The 21,055-nt window shown below is 44.3% G+C and overlaps 1 protein-coding gene across 12 annotated transcripts in view; it reads right to left on the bottom strand.

Annotated features, from left to right (window-relative positions):
* LOC119162985 (tRNA (34-2'-O)-methyltransferase regulator WDR6) overlaps window positions 1–21,055 on the bottom strand; it is a 996,048-nt gene that overhangs the window by 140,754 nt on the left and 834,239 nt on the right. For all 12 annotated transcript variants that reach the window (XM_075884507.1, XM_075884515.1, XM_075884512.1 and 9 more), the window contains one exon: window positions 1,425–1,560. In XM_075884507.1, coding sequence (XP_075740622.1) covers window positions 1,425–1,560 — 136 coding nt within the window. The remainder of the gene's footprint in view (window positions 1–1,424; window positions 1,561–21,055) is intronic.

Genomic DNA, 21,055 nt, shown 5'->3' with positions numbered 1-21,055 from the left:
TTCATTGCATGCGCTTGCCAGAATGCACAGGTTCTACATCCAACAAGTCATCTAAATTTAAGGGTTAAGCATTAAATGACCTGAAAAGGTCCGATACATTTATTCCGCAAAAAAATACATGTAGACCTGGGCATGTTGGTAATCGATTTCCCCGTGTTCAGCACTCTGTGAAACAGGACAGAGAACTAAATAATGACAGGGACACAGTGCTACGTCAGTGATGTTCTTTTGTTATTTGTCTTGTTCTACAGTGCACTAAAATTGTGAAAAATACATGTCACAATCCAAATCTACATGTATTGCATGCAAAAAAATAAAATAAAATTAGTGTTAGCAAACATCACAATGTCAGCTGCTTCAACTCAGTAAAGTGATCGACTGAAGCTAGTTAAGCGATGCTTCTGGAGCATTAAAATATCCCTTGTAGGAGCATAATGTTGTTTGGAAGCTATTGCCAAGCAAACATTTTCCACCGCGAATTTGTTTCTAAGCTTCATCAGTCGTACTACATGTTTAACAAAATCGGTATACGGGGTATACAGGGTGTTTCAAGAAATGTGTCTAAAACACTCAAAAACCAAATACGATATTTTATATGCATTCAAAAGTACATATTCTGTAGCAACAAGCATCTTAAGATGATTAAAGACTATTCATACCGTAATTAACAAAGTTGAATACTCTACATTTTAATTAGTGGGGTTCGGTGATCATGTCAAATAGGATAACTGAAGCTTTTCATTCAAAGAAACCATCCCAGCTTTGAGATATGAAAGAAGTGGCTTGTAAAGATAATTGCACAATAAGTAAATTCAACTGATTTCAACAGTGAAACCAAAACTGTAGCACAGATAAGTGCAACAAACAGATGACCAGAATGACATCAACATTCAAGACAATAAGTGCAGACGCGTATTTATGCATCATGTATCTTATAATTGCAAGCAGAGCACGCACCCACGGAATGAAGTCGGTTATGATTGATATAACTACGCTCACACATTCTAGACATCTGAGAACCACATAGCAGTTGCACTCTTCTCTGTTTTTGTTTAAGTTTCGCAGCTGAATTTGGGTGAACGTTTTTACTTTGCAATTATTACTAGAGGCCAGTTTTTCAAGATCTCAAAACTGCAATGGGTTCTACACATAAGCACTTAAATTTTCTCGTTTCACATGACCATCTAACTCTTCTAATCAAAAAGCTGATTTGTTTAACATTTTGAAAGTTAAATTAGTTATATGGAAAAAAATGAGTGCAGTAAGTGTTACAACTAAAGCAAAAAACTTGTCTTCAAACACTGCAACTGAATGTACTCATTAAGTAAACACCAAGCTCTGTATGTCTGCAGAATTCTAATAAGCAGCTCCCCTCTGCACAATGGTAACTGCAAACATGCAAGAAAAACCAAAGAAAGGCCCACCTTGCATAGCATACACATCGAGGGCATTTATGCCAGACTGGTGACGACGAAAAACACCTATCAGGTCGCACTTCGAGCTTTCCAGCTTCCAGAAACGAAGCAGCCCGTCGTTGCCAGATGACAGGAGCAGAGATGACTGCAGATGAAATGGAAGAAATGTGCAGACATATTTTTATTAAAGTTCACAAATAATAAAAATGTACTCGTCAGTCATAAGGATGTTAAGCACCAGTCTTGCATCATTAAAAGTTGTTTCCAAGTGAAAAAGAATGGACTAGTTTCGTTATTCAAGACATTGAATAATGATGTGGCTAACAAAAGCATACGTAAAACATTCACTCAAGACATTTGCGAAAAGACACTTTGCATTCAACAAGCTAAGCAGCTGCTCCACGCACAGGTATAGTTATTCGATCACTATTTGAGCTAGAAGTATCGTAATAAAATAGGTTCGTTTGAGATACTATTACTTGTACATGACCACCCAATAACTGCTCTTATAAAGACTTGGCTTTGTAAGGATGTTGTCACGGAATCATGATACTGACGAAGGCAGTGGTTGGCTTATCCAGGATGAAGCTCTTTATTTGGTGGAATTTATGGCCCGTAGAAGGAGAGGAAGAATACGGTAAGCAATGCAAACTGTACACTAGTATCGGCGAAAAGAGAATCGCTGGTCGATAATCTGATCATCGTTGGGACGCACCGTATTTTATACATCATGTATTGAACTTTCCAGGCCTATCACTGGTGGTCACACAAGCTCTGAAATAAGATTAAGTATTCACATCCTGTGCACAATCTTAACAAGACTATCTACTAAAATTCTGAAACATCTCGAACACTGGGGCACGGTCTACGCCGAGCATAGTGGACATGTACGACCTCAGGATATGCCCGGGATCGATGAGATTTTGCGATGTTGGCGGGGATGACGTAGTCGAGTGCACAAACACGTCAATGTACCCTACACTCTAAAAAAAAATGGAGCATTCAGGGAGTAGTTCTGCTACGCAACAATAATCGCCCTCTGACTTGCTCGCATTTCCTTTCTTCAAAACCCAGTGCTGGTCACCTTCATATCGAGAATGCTATGTCACACCTATAGCATGCATGCAGTTAGCGACCCCGAACTACCCGAATCGTGGTGATTGCGCGAGGAAAGTACTCGAAGTAGATGACGATTATTGTTGTGTAGCAGAAGCACTCCCCAAATACTCAATTTTTTTAGAGTGTGTACGGTTTGAGGTATCGTTGAACAAGCTTCTCGCAAAGTCCCCATTGGCGTATTGGCATCCAGACCCCCACATTATCACTGGGTTGGTAACGCATGGCATCGTCAAATATTGTTGTGATGGCTGTCGGTCTTTTCGTCTTTTGCTGGCGACAAACAGGTGAGTTGTCTAGCTTTCTCTGCGTGCTGAAGTACAGCTTTCCAGATTAGGCATGCTGTTGCTATGGCCGTGCCAATCAGTGCATCGCCCAGTGGAGGACTGTAATTTTGTCGCCTCACTCCACCATGGTGGTCTAGTGGCTAAAGTACTTGGCTGCTGACCAGCAGGTTGTGGGATCAAATCCCGGCTGTGGCAGCTGCATTTTCGATGAGGGCAGAAATGCCCGCGTGCTCAGATTTGGGTGCACGCTAAAGAACCCCCGGTGGTCGAAATTACCAGATCCCTCCAATACGGGGGTCTCTCATAATCATATAGTGGTTTTGGAACGTTAAATGACACATATCAATCAATCAATTTTGACGCCTCCAGAAGCTGCCACAAGATGGTGATATTTTCGCATGAGTTCGGGCTAGCAGTGTGGGCAACATAGCATCAAAGAGCATTATTTATTTATTTATTGATTGATTTAAATACCTTAAGAGCCCGGAGGGCATTACATAAGGGGGATACATACAAGAGGTTACTATAGCATCAGTAAAACAACATGTCAGGGAGTAATACTAGTAATCAAACAGACCGATAGCCCAAGCAACATTACTAATAACACAATAAGCAAAAAACACAGTAAGCAGCCCACCATAACAGGAAACATATTTCAAGAAATAGCAATAAACATTCTCTAAGCATGCGTTACACATTAAATGTCAATGGTGGTTACAAATTATTGTCAACTTCTAAGTAAGTTAGTACTGAAGACTGGAAAAGGGAGGGTTCTGTAATAGCGACAATGTTTGAGGGCAGCGCGTTCCACTCGTTAATGGATAACAGCAGAGGTGAAAATTGGTATTTCTTAGTGCGTGAATATATTGGATTGACCTTATGTGCATGACCAACGCGATCAGAAACGTAGGGAGCCGGGTGAATGAATGATCGGGAAAATGACGAGTCACTATGATATAAACTATGGAAAAAACATAGGCGGGACAACTTTCTGCGCGTGGCAAGCAATGGAAGGTTCAGAGAACGCTTAAGACATGTTACGCTTTGGTGACGAGAATGACAGGAGGTGATAAACCGAGCTGCTTTATTTTGTACCGATTCTAGCATATCAGATAACATTGCCGTGTGTGGATGCCAGATGGTTGACGCATACTCTAGTGAAGGCCTGATCAGAGCTTGATATGCGTGAAGTTTAGTTTTCAAGTTTGCGCATCTGAGACGGCGTTTCAAAAGACCGAGTTTTTTTGATGATTTGCTGGTGATGTATTCAATGTGACTGTTTCAGGTTAGGTCGGAACTAAAGAAAATGCCGAGGTATTTTGTGGATGAAACGGTCTCAATTACGGTGCTATTGACTATGTATCTGATGGATGATGAGGGGTTGGCTACAGAAGTAGATCTAATATGTTTGGTTTTTTCAGCGTTGATGTGCATCTGCCACAAATTGCACCACTCTGTGAGTTTTAACAAATCTGACTGTAGGATGCTACTGTCATTCGGTTCGGTAATCTCCTTATATACAATGCAATCATCTGCGAATAGGCGTAGAGAAGAAATAATATTAGATCCAATGTCATTGATGTAGACCAAAAATAATAATGGTCCAAGCACGGAGCCCTGGGGGACACCGGATTTTACCATGCACTTTCTGGAAATTATGTGGTTAAGTCTGACCGATTGCGAAAAGTGAGAGAGGCAGAAAAGATTTATTGGATGACAGCGATGAAAAAGAAGCTGGCTCTCAGTAACTGAGAAATGAAAAAAAAAAAAAAAAAATAAGTAAGGAGACATTTTATGATAATTAAAGGAGAAGTACTTTACTGTTCGAAGCGAGGTCGAGTTGCCTTACTCATAAAGCGAGATTCAATAAAGGACGTTAAGAAAACGATGAAACATGTTCTGATTGAATGCGTCGATATTCACCCAGGTATATGTGTGGGTACAAACCTACATGAGGCTTTCGGTTTCATCGACAAACATGAAAAGCTGAACACACCGCAATAGAAGCAAGTAAGAGATGGTTAGAGTATTGGTGGCAGAAAAGTAGAGATAAGGGACAGGAATAGTCAGAAAATGAAGTCAAATGAAGGCAGAGAGATGGAACCCAAATTTATATTTCTTTTTGTTATAGTAAGATCAATCTAATAGAAGTAGATAAGACATTAGGCTCTCATACCGCCTTGGGATCTGACACCAACACGGCTGCTAAACACTTACATCGCGTACTTCTTCAGGCTCTGCAGATGGTGATGACCTTCTACGCATTTGGCGCGGAGCAGCTTTTAGACAATGCAGACAGAGCCGCTTTGGATGTGTGCCCTGCTTTGCAATTCTTCACAGAAGCATGCCTTCTTTTCGAAATGACGGCGCTGCCGTCGCTGTTCGACTACCACTAGCTGACTGGCAACCTGGCACATCGAAACTCAAAGTCACACTACATAAATTGCCACCCCTGCATACTGCCTTGGGATCTGGCGACGACATGGCCGCTGGACACTTACGTCTTGTACTTCTTTAGGTTAGTTTTTCCTATCGCCCTGTTAATGGTAAACCATTTCGAAAATTGGCGCTGAATCCCAATTCCACCTTGAATTTCTGTATACGCATTTTTATCGTATGAATCAAGTGTGCAATATCTGCGAAAACTACTGCAGCTTGCAGGGGATTTGGAACAAAGCCCAGGCCCTTTGACTTCTGAGCAAGAAAATTAATTGTTTACTGTTGTTATGGCAATTCCTACCGTGCTACAAAAACAGTTTGAAATTCTCGGGAAACTTCGTTCCGTAGCGTCATGGCAAGAAGCGTTCGAGCAAAAGTTTTTGCAGGTAGAAGGCAAATTGAATGTCTTTGAAGGCAAATTGTTATTGGTGCTTCCACTAAAAGATAAAGTGAGGCAGTAAACTATGCAGACCAACAATCTTGCTGCCACTTTTTCAAAGCTGCATGAATTGGAAGATGATTTAGAAAATAAATTTCGAAAAAACAACCTTATCTTTTTTTGTCCTTCAAGATGCAGCCAGTGAAACCTGGCGGGATTCGGAGACCAAGGTGCTTGCTTTTTGCGGGAAAAATTGAAAGTATCAATTTCATCTGATTCTGTGGAGAGGGCTCACAGGCTCGGTCACTTTACAACAACAAAAAACAGGCCTATTATAGTTCGGTTTCTTTCGTTTAAATAGAAGCAGCATGTTTTGTCAGCAACTTCGCAGCTGAAGGGTACAAGCTTTGCTGCTAGCGAGGACTATAGTAACAAAGTTGGACTAGAGAGGCGAAAATTATTTCAGTACACCAGTGTTTTTCAAATGAGGGTCCACCGCAGACCCCCTAGGGTCTGCAAAGCCATTTCTATGAACCGTGAATCCCACACCCGCATTTTTCTTTAAGCGTCACTGTGCTGTATTGATGAACTGTTCAAAATAAAGTAATGTGGCACGTTTGCTTGATGCTTTTGATAGCAATAAAAGGCACCTGTTTCACGATCTAGTTGTGTTAATTTACCTACGTACTCCCCCCCTCCCTCTCCTTCGCTGCAAGGGGTCCCCCATCACTTCCACCAGTCCACAAGGTGTCCCCGACACATCCATGACGGAGAACTACTGCTACACTAAAAGTAAGGGAGGCGACTTCAGGCTATCTAAAGATTGCTATCTAAAGGCTATTTAAACAAACTAAAGATTGGAATAGAAACTTTTGTTTATAATGCTGAGACCAACAGTGTGAATAAAATTAAGCCACAGCAATTAAAAAGGCCCCCTAAATTATAGGCAACTATCCAGCACAGATGACGTCATTTGTATTATTGTGAATTGTCATAGTTTAAAAATAAAATAATTGAATTTGCAGCCCTCATAGAAACGAAAAAACCTTATGTACTACTTGGGTGTGATTCTTAGTTAGACGACACAATAAACAACAATGAAATTTTTCTAACTTGCTACACTGTCTACAGGAGAGACAGGAACGTGCATGGGGGAGATGTTTTCATTCTGATTCACAAAATCATATCTAGTTCACTCATTGACGTTGAAGCTGACTCAACCGAAATTGTTTGCTGCAAAGTACTCTTGAAAAATGGCTCGTCCATAGCTTTCATTTCCTTCTACAGACCACCCAGCTCTAGAACCCCTTAGCTCCTTTTTAGTTTAAGCAACGTGCTACTGAAATTACAAGTAACCTACATTGTTTTGGCAGGGGATTTTAATTTGCCAGATGTGATACCTTACTCCAGCATTGGGCAATTCATCCCTCCTTTACATAAGCTTCTGCGAAATGATAAATGCTCACTCGTTGTTTCAGTTTGTGCAAAAACCAACGCGGGTTATGGCTAGCAGTTCAAGCGTACCTGATTTATTTTTTTTTGCAACGTACTTGATCTTGTGTCTTCTGTCACCTTGATTCCTGGTATTAGTGATCATGATTGCTAAGACGTCCTGCGTCACTGAGAATCATCGCTCTGTGCAGCCTCGCAAGGTCTTTTTTATGAAAAAGGCGATCACATGTAAATATCATGTAAACTAGACACTTTTTACTGCAGTTTGTAGCTAGAAGTTCATGCCTACAAATAAATGCATTATGGGATCTTTTTAAAACTAAAATATTGCCCTTAACAAAAACATACATACCTTCGCGTCTCATTACTTCCAGTGCCAAAACGATAAGCTGTGGATTACGAAAGAAATCCATATGTTGATAAACAGAAAAAATAGAGCCTTTCGTAAGCACTACCACTTGCCGAATCCTACATTGTATGTAAAGATGAAAGAAATGAGCAAAACAATCGCAAGGCTGATGCTTGGTGCACACAAGAAGTTCCTTTGCATTCTTGGAGACAAAGTTAAAACTAATCCAAAGGAAATGTGAAAATGACGTCATGGATAAAAAAATCTACGTCTCAGATATCATGACGAAAGCAGAGGACTTCAATGCTTATTTTCATTCTTGTTTTCACAGTCAAAAGGCATGGTTCCTAAATCACATGACGTCAGAGAGCTCACAGAGATAAGGGAAATTGAGCTATCTGAAGATGGTATCGCGTTACTGCTGCCGAAAATTAACATGCACTCGGCTACAGATCCTCACTATCTCAAATTTTGTTCTAAAAAATTGTCCATTGTATGTCGCGCCTTACCTAACTCTGTTATTTAAGATATCCCTTCAAGTAGGTGCTTTGCCTTCAGACTGAAAAACTGCAAAAGTTATTCCAATTCCCAAAAATGGTCTAAAAACAAAGAACATGTACATACAGGCCAATTTTAACTCGCAAGCACTGCTTGCAAATCATTAGAACAAGTAATTTATACGAATTTAATGGCACATCAACAAGAAAATAGCTTCTTCATTGCGACCCAACATGGCTTCAGGGCTGGTTTTTCTTGCGACACTCAGTTGATAGAGTTCTGTCATGATTATTGCAGCGTTGATTGACTCCAATTTGCAGGTTGACTGCATCATTTTAGACTTTCGGAAAACATTTCATACCGTATCCCATACTCTGTTGCTGCAAAAGTTGACCAGTCTCAATTTGCTAAATACCGTCCCGAAGTGGTTAGAAGCGTACCTGCTAGATAGAAACCAACGCATGATACTAGGTGTTCGGTCTTCTGATGTTTCAGTTTTATCAGGTGTGCCATAGGGGTTCATCTTAGGGCCTCTTTTTCTAATATTCATCAATGATCTAACTGAACACTTGTCACACCATGTGAGGCTATATACAGATGACTGCTGTATCTATTGTAAAATTTGTCGGGATAGTCAGTCCTATGTACGGCTGACGCAGAAGGCTATAGCTATATTCCAGCCGCACATAGTCGTACCATGCATGATTAACGTCCCCTATCCATAGCTCGTCTCATTGCAGCTACACGGGTTCGGGCGAATAAGGCAACAGGCTAGGTCAACAACACACTTTATTGCTATACATTAGCAATTACGCGTAAATATCGTGAGGAGATACTACAGAAAACCAAGGTGGACGCTTACTCCTTGGTCGTTGTCGTCCTCAGCTCGCTGGGGGTAGCGAGTACAACCTCCTTCTTCCTAGGACGGTGTTAGAAACTACGCACGCTAGTTTCTAACACGCACGCTAGTTTTGTCCATTGCCCCGGTTTCCCTCTCCCTAACAAGAATAATACCTTTTCTCGCTGAGGGAAGAGCAACCCATTCCGTGCGCCAGGAAAGGGGGAATCGCGAGCGCCGGCCGTGGGGGTGTTCCCACAACTAGGCTTTCGCGCTGCCGTGAAAAAAGAAAAGGGAGGCTGGGCGCACATGCTACCCTACAAATTTCATGTGATTCAGACAGTGAACAGCTACAAAATGATCTCAACACAGTCATGTCTTGGTGTTCAACTTGGACACTCAATCTGCCCAAATGCACCCTTTTAAGACTCATGAACAAAAAGCACTCGCTGATGGCAAGCTATGTCATGAATACAACACAGCTGTCCCTAGTGACAAAATACAAGTACCAAGGAGTCATTCTTTCCAGCAATCTGACTTGGAATGCGCACATTGATTACATCGTAAGAAAGGCCAGCAACACATTGAACTTCTTGTGAACTAACCTTAAAGAAGCATCGGCCAGCCTGAAAGAAACCCTCTATATTTCAAATGTACGCCCACTTTTGGAGTACCCGTGTAAGATACCCTTGGGACCCTTTTACTAAAGGGAACAATGATGCTCTGGAGCATGTGCAGCTGAGAGTGACCCGTGTCGCCACTAGTGATTATGAGTTTTGTAAAAGATGTTTCGAAATAAGGAATACTTTAGGATGACCCCTTCTTGAAGACAGACACAAGTTCTTGCGTTTATTTCTGTTTCACAAGATATTCCATGACTTAACTGGTATTCACAAAGAGAAGTACATATTGAAGCCTACGTATACATCTGCTTGCACTGACCACCCACTTAAAAGTGAGCGAGTTCGCAGCCAGAATTAACATTCTTAAATATTTATTTTTTCCACAATTCATACAGCAATGAAAAAAACTACCCCAAGAAATTGTAACCACATCCACGAAAATGTTCAGCGTCGCGCTCTAAGATCACATTTTTTTGTAGTCGGAATATACTTTCGTTTGTTCCTTTTAGCAGTCTAAGCTTGAATTTGATTGTTTTTTCACTTTTTGTGGTGTTTTTGCGATATCTGCCTGTATAGATGTTTGTGTATATATGTGTTCATTATATTTAAACATATTTCACTGTGTATATTCTGACAATTACGTGTCACCATTGCATGCTTTATTAGGTAGCTTAATTTCTTTTATGTAAACCGCAGTGTTAATGGCTTGTCGACATTCTGCACTTTTTTCTTTTTTCTCTTTATTGTTCTAAAAAGTATTACTTTTTTAATATGTTTTTTCAAATATGTATTTAAATGTTATCTCCCCCCCCTACACTAATGCCCCACGCAGGCACTGTAGGTAATGTAAATAAATAAATAAAAATAAAGATCTCATTCTTTTTCTTGCGAGCCTGGTGGCACACATGTATCCTCCCAGTTGTAAAGGGGACGCTTATAGCATTCATCCAAACATTCATCGAGCGGCGCACGGTCTGCCCGGCACAGTCTGTGATTTCAGTAGTTTCATTTACAACATGGACCATTTTGGCACGTCGTTACCAATTGGAGACACATTATAAGCATGCAGTCAACGTGCATCTACGCCTCGTCATAGATACAAAAAAGTTAGAGTACGTTTCCATTAGTGCAATCCGGGCACAAAAACAGGCCCGGCAGGCCAAGTGCCAGCGCCAGTGCCGGACGAATTTTGCAAACCATGCTGCTGAATTAGCTGGTGATGTCAAACGCTTGCAACAACGCAGCGTTAGGGAGTAAATATGATGATTGCGAGAGCGCGGTCGCCGCGAGTTTCACCAGCGGCACATTGGCTTCCGCTGCGGCGTCTGTGACCGCGTGTGGTTTGAAAACTATCACTGTTATTAATGCATTGAGAAATGCATTTAAGCACTCATCACACTCAGACATGACTATAATCATGTGAGGCACAATGTGCGGCATGTGAAATAAACACTGCGATAAATCCAAGCCAAACATGATTCATTGACATGTGGGGGCCCAAGCCAAACATGTGTCTAACCTCATTTATAAGCACAAACATGTAACTGATAACTGTGACAGGCTACAGTGCCATGTCGGATTGAGTCCACTGCTAAAAACCGGGGCCGCACGTTTCAACTTTCGCTGGTTTTACTAGTAGGAGTGCTTGGGTGGTAATTTTTTTAATCTAGGTTGCATGCAAGCTTGCAAAGCAGCTTATTCGAAGTGGTCATGAAATATGACAATGTGTAAGTATGCTTTTTTTCATCCATTCCATGCAACTACGACAGTATTTCGGAAACAGCATTACAGTATAGCTCTTTGGCTTAAAAACTATAAGCGCTAGTATATGCTACCGAGCTAAAAGACAGCTTTGTCTTTCAAACTTGAAGCGAAATTCTTAAAGCAAAGTTGTTATGGTATATAGGCTAACTCTTCCGAACTTTTCTGAGTGTGTAAACAGAAAGACCGTTCTCTGTTTGCTTGTATCTTTTTTTTTTCTTGTGTACTGGAGGTTCATGTGCATATATTTAGGTGCACATGAAAGAACTTCACCGGATCTCTCACCCCCCCTCACTTTCTTTTCGCTTTTTTTTTTTTTGCAACCACATTTACAGGGAGAGGACAGCTGAAGGCTCCTGTAGCTACGTGTTGGCGCTCGTTGAAGAACCCGAAGTGGTATTATTTCATTTGTGACTACAACTTGACCAAGGCCGCTGTCACTAGTCCCATAAATATGGAGGAAATCACCGGCTGAACTCCAATTAAGGGCTGACGAGTCGGTCACCTTAAGCGCACCACGAAAGCATGGACAATTTAGTGTTGGTCTTTTTGGTGCATCAGTGAACGCCGGCTGTGGTTCAAAGAATGTGGCAGAGCCGAGAGTTAATAATAAAACAATGTGGCTGATCCCCCTATATAAAAATCCATATAACACGAAAGTGAAACATATCTTTACAGAGGTAGTTGCGTGTTTATTATGCATTATTTCAGCGACAGCAAATGATTGCAAAGTCATGATAAGAATGGCAAGGAGCTCGAAACTTGCAGTGCACATCTCAAGAAGAAAGCCCATACGAAATTGGCATACACAGGCACATTGGCATTTGGAACTCCACACTTAAATCGCCCTGTTCAAACAAAAAGAAAGATGCGCGAAACGATCACACCAGGACAAGCGCAAACAACTGTCACAATTCTTTCTGCGTGGTGTGTCAGCAGCATTCTCTTTACGTAAACATGGCCGCAGCAGTATGCGAAAAGACCTTCGTCAAGATAAAAGTGCGAAGAGACTTTCACGCCAAGGTAAAGGTCAAGATGATACAAAAAAAAGTTACCTGCAACGGCGTAAACATGTGATAGCGGTATGCGATATAAATGGCTGCGAAATGACTAAGATAACTTTTTACAAATGTTATTTATTCATAGTATACGTTGAATGGGAAAGATGATCAGAGTATTCAATGCACGTAATAAAATAAAAGCAGGCAAAGAGAGAGTGCACCTAGTGATTGTGGTATTTATTACAAATAAGGCTGGTCTATCACTGCATAGATATGGCTTGTTTGGTGTGCAAGGTGAGCTTTGACAGTTATGTCACTTAAACCTTGTGCTCGGGGTGTCTCCCGTGGTCCTGACAGTGACTATAATAGCAGAGTAAGTAGAGCGGAATGACTTGCTGTTGGACCAGTTAGTGCTTGCTAGTGGTGATTGCTCATGTAGTGCAAAAACAAAAACACATACAGAAACACACACCAGTGACACTACTAACAACTTTCATAGTAAATTGATGACACACAGATGCATATATGTTACTCCAAACGTGCAGGTGCGAAAGTGGCATTATACAGGTAACAATAAGGGGTGCTCGGCAAAAATAGTACATCAACAGTATCACTGACAGAACGAATTTTTTTAGGTAAACAAGACAACAAACGTCCAATTATCACCACCACTATCATTTTATTTGATAAAAACGCTTCTAAAAGTTGTGCTGCTTTATCTTTACTCCTACCCAGAAGCTTGACATTGTGAAACTTTTACCTAGCTTTGCCTAGCTGCACGCCCTGTAACTTGCCAGATGTCACATTTCACGCCTGCGCGTTTAAAGCAGCTTGAAAAAGCTGGGCTAGTGGCTAAAAGTGGGACTGGTTCATATGTCCCCATCTTGTGTCATCTCGGACCCCATATTGCCACATTCCATTTCCCAAGTTTTGCTATCGTCCCAAAACACTACACGATTCTCAGCGCAAACCGCGCCTGCATTTTTCGAGAAGCTTCCGGACTGTAGTAGATCATTTCGATAAGATCACGCCTACTCTGCGAACTGTACAGATTATCCTGGAACCTATGCCACCACCAGCGATAACGCTAGAACATTTGACTGCAAGAGTATAAATGCCGACGCGCTTCGCCACTTGTCAGTAGTTGATCGACGGCCGATGCTTCGTTCACTGCTATCTGTGCAAGACTGCTACTGTAATCGAACTTTCCCTTTACCGGGCACAGGTTCGTCCAAATAAACAGTTAAATCCCAACATAAAGTCTCCTGTCTTCGGCCACGTCACGACCCCATGACATCTGGTGGAGGTGCTGCTTCGTTCATGTACCGGACGCCCCCGTCAAGCCGTGAACCCAGCCCACGTCGCGGAGAAGACACCGACGCCAACCAGGAGCAGCGAACAAGCCGCCGACAGCAAGGGCTACCACCGGAGTACGGGCTTCTACAAGACAAGGCGCGGAAAACCAAGGCCATGACCGCGACTGCAGCGACAATGACAACCGCAGCGTCCCAGCCCACGATGGTCATGCATCAACCCAGGGAACCACCAATTTTCCATGGGTCATCGTTCGAAGACCCGGAGTCCTGGCTAGAAACATACGATCGTGTGGCCACCCTCAAGCACTGCGACCATGAGAAAAAGCTGCGCCGTGTGTTCTTCTATTTGGAAGGCACCGCAAGGACCTGGCTTGAAAATCGGGAGTCCACGCTCCAAACGTGGGATGTTTTCCGCGGCGCATTCCTGCAAACGTGCGCGAGCGTGGCTCGCAAAGAGAGGGCCGCTGCTTTATTAGAGACCCGTGTTCAGCTACCAAATGAAAATGTCGCCATTTTCACAGAAGAAATGACCCGACTATTCCGTCACGCTGACCCAGACATGCTTGAGGAGAAAAAAGTTCGTTTCCTTATGCGAGGGGTCAAACAGGAGCTCTTCGCGGGACTGATGAGAAATCCACCGAACACCGTCCAAGAATTTGTAGCCGAAGCAACCACTATCGAAAAGACCCTGGACATGCGCACCAGACAGTATAATCGTCGCCTGACTCCAGAATACCCTGCTGCTCAAGCCAGTGAATGTAGAGACCTGGGTGAAACGATCCGAGCGATCGTGCGGGAAGAGCTGTGCAAGCTGTTGCTGCCTTCGGCGCAGCCTCAAGTGGATTCGATCACCGACATTGTGCAAGAAGAAGTTCGGCAATCACTTCGAATTCCCCAAGCACCGCTGCCCGAGCCGGAAGCTATGAGCTACCCCGCTGCAGTGCGCCACAACGCTCCTCCCCGTCCACGCCAAAACGCCGCCCCATCACACTTCCGTCGACAGACGCCACCGCTGCCACCACCCCCACCGACGTCACACCGTTCGGCAGCGGCCCAGCGCAGTGCACCGAGGAAGACTAACGTCTGGCGCACCCCTGACCATCGCCCGCACTGCTACCACTGCGGCGAGGTCGGATGGGACTGCGTGGCTTCGCCGTCAATGCACCGCGTCCACAGCCAGGAGAACGACCATGTGACATAGCCGACTACCTGACAGGAACTCAGTGGACACCACGAAGCCCTTCGTGTTTGCCGTCGCCCAGCCGCAACACGTCACCGCACCACCAGCAGTACTCTGGCCCAACGCGGGGCCGGTCTCTTAGCCCGTATCCGGGAAACTAAGGGCAGCAACCGATGGAAGTGCGGTTGCTGTGCGACGAACTACCGAAGATCCTCCGACGACGACGACGCCGCGACAGAGCTTTCGGAACACAACGCCAACCAGGCAAAGCCCTGACGGCGAAATCTCACTTACCGAAGGTGACCTGACGACGCAACATGGAAGCAGCGAAACAAGCCGACGCAGCCGTGACCCGACACCACGCCCTAACTGTAATGCGAGACGGCAAACTAGCGACCTCGACGTTCTTATCGACGGCCACAGTGTGACCGCTCTCGTCGATACTGGAGCCGACTACTCCGTCATCAGTGGGTCGTTCGCCGCGAAGTTAAAAAAAGTTAGGACAGCTTGGGAAGGCCCTGAAATCCGCACAGCCGGAGGTCATCTTGTAATGCCTGCAGGAATCTGCACATCGAGAGTCACCATTAACGGCCGTATTTATCCTACAGACTTCGTAGTCCTACAGCGTTGCTCGAGAGATGTCATTTTTGGCATGGACTTCTTATGCCTCCATGGTGCTGTCATCAACCTAAAAACAAAGTCGATAAAGTTATCCACAGAAGAAGCACTACCGCCGCGCATGCCGTCAGGAAACCATGCCTTGAATGTGCTGGAAGAATAAGTCACCATACCGCCTCGCTCAAGCATCATTATTTAAGTCGGCGCTCCTAAATCACCTGACTTGGAAGTCGTCGTTGAAGGCAGCCAGCATCTGTTGGTCAACCGAAATATTTGCGTTGCAAGAGGAATCGCAGAGCTGCGGGGAGGCAAAGCAACAGTTCTGCTCACAAATTTCAGCAAAGAGTACAAACACGTGAACAAAGAAACAACGGTCGCATACATCGAAGAAGTTGTCGAAGCCACCAGTGCTTTCGCCCTTGCCGGTTTTGCGGAACCTGGTCAGAGGAACCAAGCCCCTCCCATAGCATTCGATGTCAATCCCAGATTTCTGAACAATAAGCAAGAATGGCTCAAGGCCCTGCTCCTGCAATACGAAGATTGCTTTTCGTCGTCATCATAAATTCGGCAGACCCCAATCACGAAACATCGAATCATAACCAAAGAAAATGCCAGACCACTCCGTCAGAGTCCGTACAGGGTTTCGACGCGAGAACGTGAGGCCATGAGGAGACAAGTTGATGAAATGCTACGGGATGACATTATCCAGCCGTCCAAGAGTCCATGGGCATCCCCCGTGGTGTTAGTGAAGAAAAAGGATGGGACCCTACGTTTCTGCGTCGATTATCGCCGCCTGAACAAAATCACAAAAAAAGGGACGTGTATCCTCTCCCACGAATAGACGACGCACTGGATCGGCTCCATAACGCCAAGTACTTTTCGTCAATGGACCTCAAGACTGGCTATTGGCAAATTGAAGTCGACGAAAGAGACCGAGAGAAGACGGCGTTTATAACACCGGACGGCCTCTTCGAGTTTAAGGTGATCCCCTTTGGTCTTTGCTCAGCGCCTGCAACTTTTCAACGCGTTATGGATACAGTACTTGCAGGATTGAAGTGGCAGACTTGCCTTGTGTACATAGACGACGTCGTCGTGTTTTTCTCGAGTTTCGGCGAGCATCTTTGGCGCCTTGAAGCTGTACTTCAAGCCATCAAGACGTCCGGACTCACACTGAAGTCAGAAAAGAGCAGGTTTGCATACAAGGAGCTCTTGTTTCTGGGGCACGTTATTAGCAAGTCTGGAGTTCGTCCCGATCCAGGGAAAACAGCCGCCATCGCCGACTTCCCGCCACCCACTGACAAGAAGGCGGTGCGCCGATTTCTGGGCCTGTGCGCCTATTATAGGCGGTTCGTGAAAAACTTCACCCGCATCGCCGATCCTCTCACTAACCTTACCAAGGCTGACGTGGAGTTCAAGTGGGAAACGCCGCAGGAACACGCTTTCCAGGAGCTTAAACATCGCCTCCAGACGCCTCCGTTACTTGCCTATTTCGACGAATTTGCCGAGACAGAAATACACACTGACGCAAGCAGCGTAAGTCTTGGCGCCGTTCTTGTGCAGAGGGCTGACGGACTTGCAAGGGTTATTAGTTACGCCAGCCGATCGCTATCCAAAGCAGAAGTCAATTATTCCACTACAGAAAAGGAGTGCCTCGCCATCATCTGGGCTACGTCCAAATTTCGCCCCTACCTGTACGATAGGCCCTTCAAAGTTGTGAGCGACCACCACGCCTTGTGTTGGCTAGCCACCTTGAAAGACCCTTCAGGTCGCCACGCACGATGGAGCTTGAGACTTCAAGAAAATGACACTACTGTCATTTACAAGACCTGCAAGAAACACTCCGACGCCGACTGTCACTCACATGCGTCTGTCGACCAATAACCACCCGACGACCCGGATGACGACTACTTCTTGGGAACGATAACTACCGACGACTTCGCTGAAGGACAGCAGGCCGATCCGGAACTTAAGGCCCAAATAGAATACCTCGAAGGCAGGACCGCCGAAGTCCCGAACGTATTCAAGCGTGCACTTGCGCCGTTCTTCCTGCGAAACGGTCTTCTACGAAAGAAAAACTTTTCACCACTTAGAGCTAATTACCTCCTTGTGGTGCCTTCAGCTTTGTGACCAGAACTCCTGCAGGCCCTGCAGGACAATCCGACGGCAGGGCACCTCGGTGTTTCTCGCACGCTCGCGAGGATACAAGAAAGGTACTACTGGCCACGTCTTACCACCGATGTTACTCGTTATGTGAGGACATGCCGGGACTGTCAGCGACGCAAGGCACCGCCGACAAGGCCAGCGGGACTTCTGCAGTCAATCGAACCACCTTGCCGACCTTTCCAGCAGATTGATATGGACCTACTGGGGCCGTTCCCGACGTCGACTTTCGGAAACAAGTGGATCGTGGTAGCTACCAACTACCTCACCCGCTACGCCGAGACAAAAGCCCTTCCCAAAGGCAGTGCATCTGAGGTAGCTAAGTTCTTCGTCGAAAATATCGTCCTACATCACGGCGCCCCAGAGGTCCTTATCACCGACAGAGGAACGGCATTTACTGCCGACTTAACTCAAGCGATCTTGGCATACAGCCAAACAAACCACCGCCGGACGACAGCGTACCACCCACAGACCAACGGCCTCACCGAGCGGCTTAACAAGAGGATCGCCGACATGCCGGCAATGTACGGCGATGTCGAACACAAGACGTGGGACGCCATTCTTCCATACGTGACCTTCGCATACAACACCGCGGTGCAGGAGATGACGCAAATATCTCTATACAAATTGGTCTACGGAAGGAGCCCGGCAACGACGCTCGATGCCATGTTACCCAACGTCACCGACGAAGAAAACCTCGATGTGAGTGAATACCTTCAACGCGCGGAAGAAGCTTGACAACTTGCGCGTCTCAACAAACGACCGACAGCCACCGTTACAACCTTCGACGACGCTTCGTGGAATACCAGCCCGGTGAACGTGTTTGGGTGTCGACGCCGATACGCCAACGTGGACGAAGTGAAAAGCTTCTGCGACGGTACTTCGGACCGTACAGGGTGGTTCGACGTCTCGGCCCACTTGATTACGAGGTTGTCCCCGACGGCATCACGAACTCTCAACGACGCCGATCGCGACCTGAAGTCGTCCATGTCGCGCGCCTCAAGCCGTTCCATGCGCGTTAACAAACTGAAACAGTGTTTTTTTTGTATTATTGTTGTATCGTAATTTATTCATTGTACTTTCTTGCATTATTATTGTACCTTCATCTTTAGTTAAAGCATCGGGACGAGGCTTTTTTTCAGAGGGGGCAATGCCACGTTCCATTTCCCAAGTTTTTGTTATCGTCCCAAAACACCACACGATTCTCAGCGCAAACCGCGCCTGCTGTTTTCGAGAAGGTTCCGGACTGCAGTAGATCATTTCAATAAGATCACGCACACTGTGCGAACGGTACAGATTGTTCAGGAACCTACGCCACCGCCAGCGATAACGCTAGAACATTCGACGGCAAGACTATAAATGCTTAAGCGCTTCACCGCTTGTCAGTTTTTGATCGAAGGCCGACGCTCCGTTCGCCGCTATCAGTCCAAGACTGCTATCTGTGCGAGACTGCTGCTATAACTGGACTTTCCGTTTACCGGGCACAGGTTCGCCCAAATAAACAGTTAAATCCCAACATAAGGTCTCCTGTCTTCGGCCACGTCATGAACCCGTGACAATATTTTACCAACAAAAAAAAATAATTTTTTGTCACAGGGTAGTTCGGCATTGAAAAATTTCAGAAATTTTCTTCTCCAAAATAAAAACTGAAATCATAAAACTTGGCGAATAAGACCTAGTTATTTGCTTCATACTGCAGTATAAAGCTGGGTATTCAATGAAGCATTTCGTGGTGTAAACTGCATCTCAATCCATACCAAAGCGATGTTTTTTTATAGTATTTAGAAACATAAGGGCTTGCACACATTTATTACTGAGATATTCATACTTGGTGAGATACTATAGGGCAAAAAAAGTCGCAGCTTTGCTACAATGGCGAAGCAATGAACGCGATAGCAGCAAATTGGAAAATCATGCAAAGAATTGCAAGCAGATCGAAACGTGCCCCGCATTTCTCATGCACAAATGACACATAAAACATATACACAGGTACAGATAAATGCAAATAAGTGTCTCAGTTGTTACTTCACTGTGTCTGAAAAGAGCACCCTTTTTGTGAACGGAGATGTGCAACGAGCGCAGTGACCATTCTGCGCCTGGTAACTACTACAGAATCGCTCTGGTGAAAGCCCAAAGTGTACAGTTGTCCTTACTGCAAGATAAGCGAGTGTACCCACGGGTGTCTTATCTCTACGGGGCAAAGTGCGTGTGAGAGATGAGAGTGCGCGTCACCGCGTCGTGATGATCTGGGGATGCGCGCTCATTGAGCCATCTTGCTGCTAATGCAGAAAACACGATAGTAGTTCCTCCGAGATGCCCTTTACCAGTGGTAAGTGGTAGATATAAAAAAAAATTTGGGAGATCCACGTACGTGGAAATTTATTTACGTTATTTATTAATTTATTAATTTACAATACTGCTACTTTGTTTTTGAGAGCGTGTCAGTTGGGAAGTAATATGAGTTTTCACACACAAAAATTAAATATTGAAAGAAAACATAGTTAAAAGCAAAAACTTACAAGCATAACAAGAGAATATGAATATCGACAATACAGTCAAAGAACGCAGGAGTTGAATATAATAATAATTGACATATAAAATGGACACAGAATATATTGCATGTTCTAAATATTATGCAATGATGTCATCAAACTGAATGCAAAAAAGAGGAAATGAATGGCACTAAATGAAGACTGGACGAGTGTAATTATGGCATCGAGACTTAAAATGTATTAAAAACTTGATTTGCAAGCACTGAGAGCTTGTCTGAAAACGTCTAAATTATTCTTCAGCGCAGTTGCGAACAAAGAAGAGAGAAGAACGGAACCTGTGTCATTTTATCGCTACCGTGGCCTTTCATACATAGCTCCCGTTATGCGTGCACAGTTTTTTCTATTTGTTACGAAAATTATGCGAAGCATGCGGACGAAAAGTTACCATGTTGTAATTTTTTTATTGAGCGACACGTCATGAAATGACACTAATTATATGTTTAAATATTTCATGCACAGACATATGTTGAAGAGTTGTAGATGTTTATAAAACCAGTTGTTTGCACTTGTGCAATGATGCCAACTGAAACATGCGTATTAGCAACACCAAAAGCTGATATGAAGTGATCATGCTCGTGAAGATGCTGGTCTTGGACACTGCTATATAAATCAACTTCAGCAGATGGCAACTAACCACAATTGACGTTATTCGACGTGACAGCTGTATCAAAGGAGTACATATGTAATGTTTATAAAATGGGGCAGACAGCACTGCAACCACTATTGATGTTTCATGAAGATTAGCCTCTATTTAAAGAGTACAGTCGAATCTTAATAATTCAAACATGCCCAATTCGAACTTCCAGTTAATTCGAACTCACAATAAGGTCCTGTCAAAGCTATTCGCATTCCAATGAGCAAAAACACCCAGTAAATCAAACGCCCAAGCACTTGCGATGGTTAATTTGAACATACTGCGCGTCGAAAATGTTATCAGCACCCCGCCTAATCCCACGGCGGCACCTGCAACACCTCAACGCTGCGCGCGAATGAAATGAAAAGGAAAGAAAAGGCTGCGGTGGAATGTTTGCTCTCTCTCAACTGCCGATATGCGACGTGTCACGCTTCTCC

Source organism: Rhipicephalus microplus, unplaced genomic scaffold, assembly GCF_043290135.1.
Source record: "Rhipicephalus microplus isolate Deutch F79 unplaced genomic scaffold, USDA_Rmic scaffold_34, whole genome shotgun sequence".
Taxonomy (NCBI): Eukaryota; Metazoa; Arthropoda; class Arachnida; order Ixodida; family Ixodidae; genus Rhipicephalus; species Rhipicephalus microplus.
The sequence above is the reverse complement of the archived record's forward strand: the minus strand, read 5'-3'. Positions and strand labels throughout refer to the sequence as shown.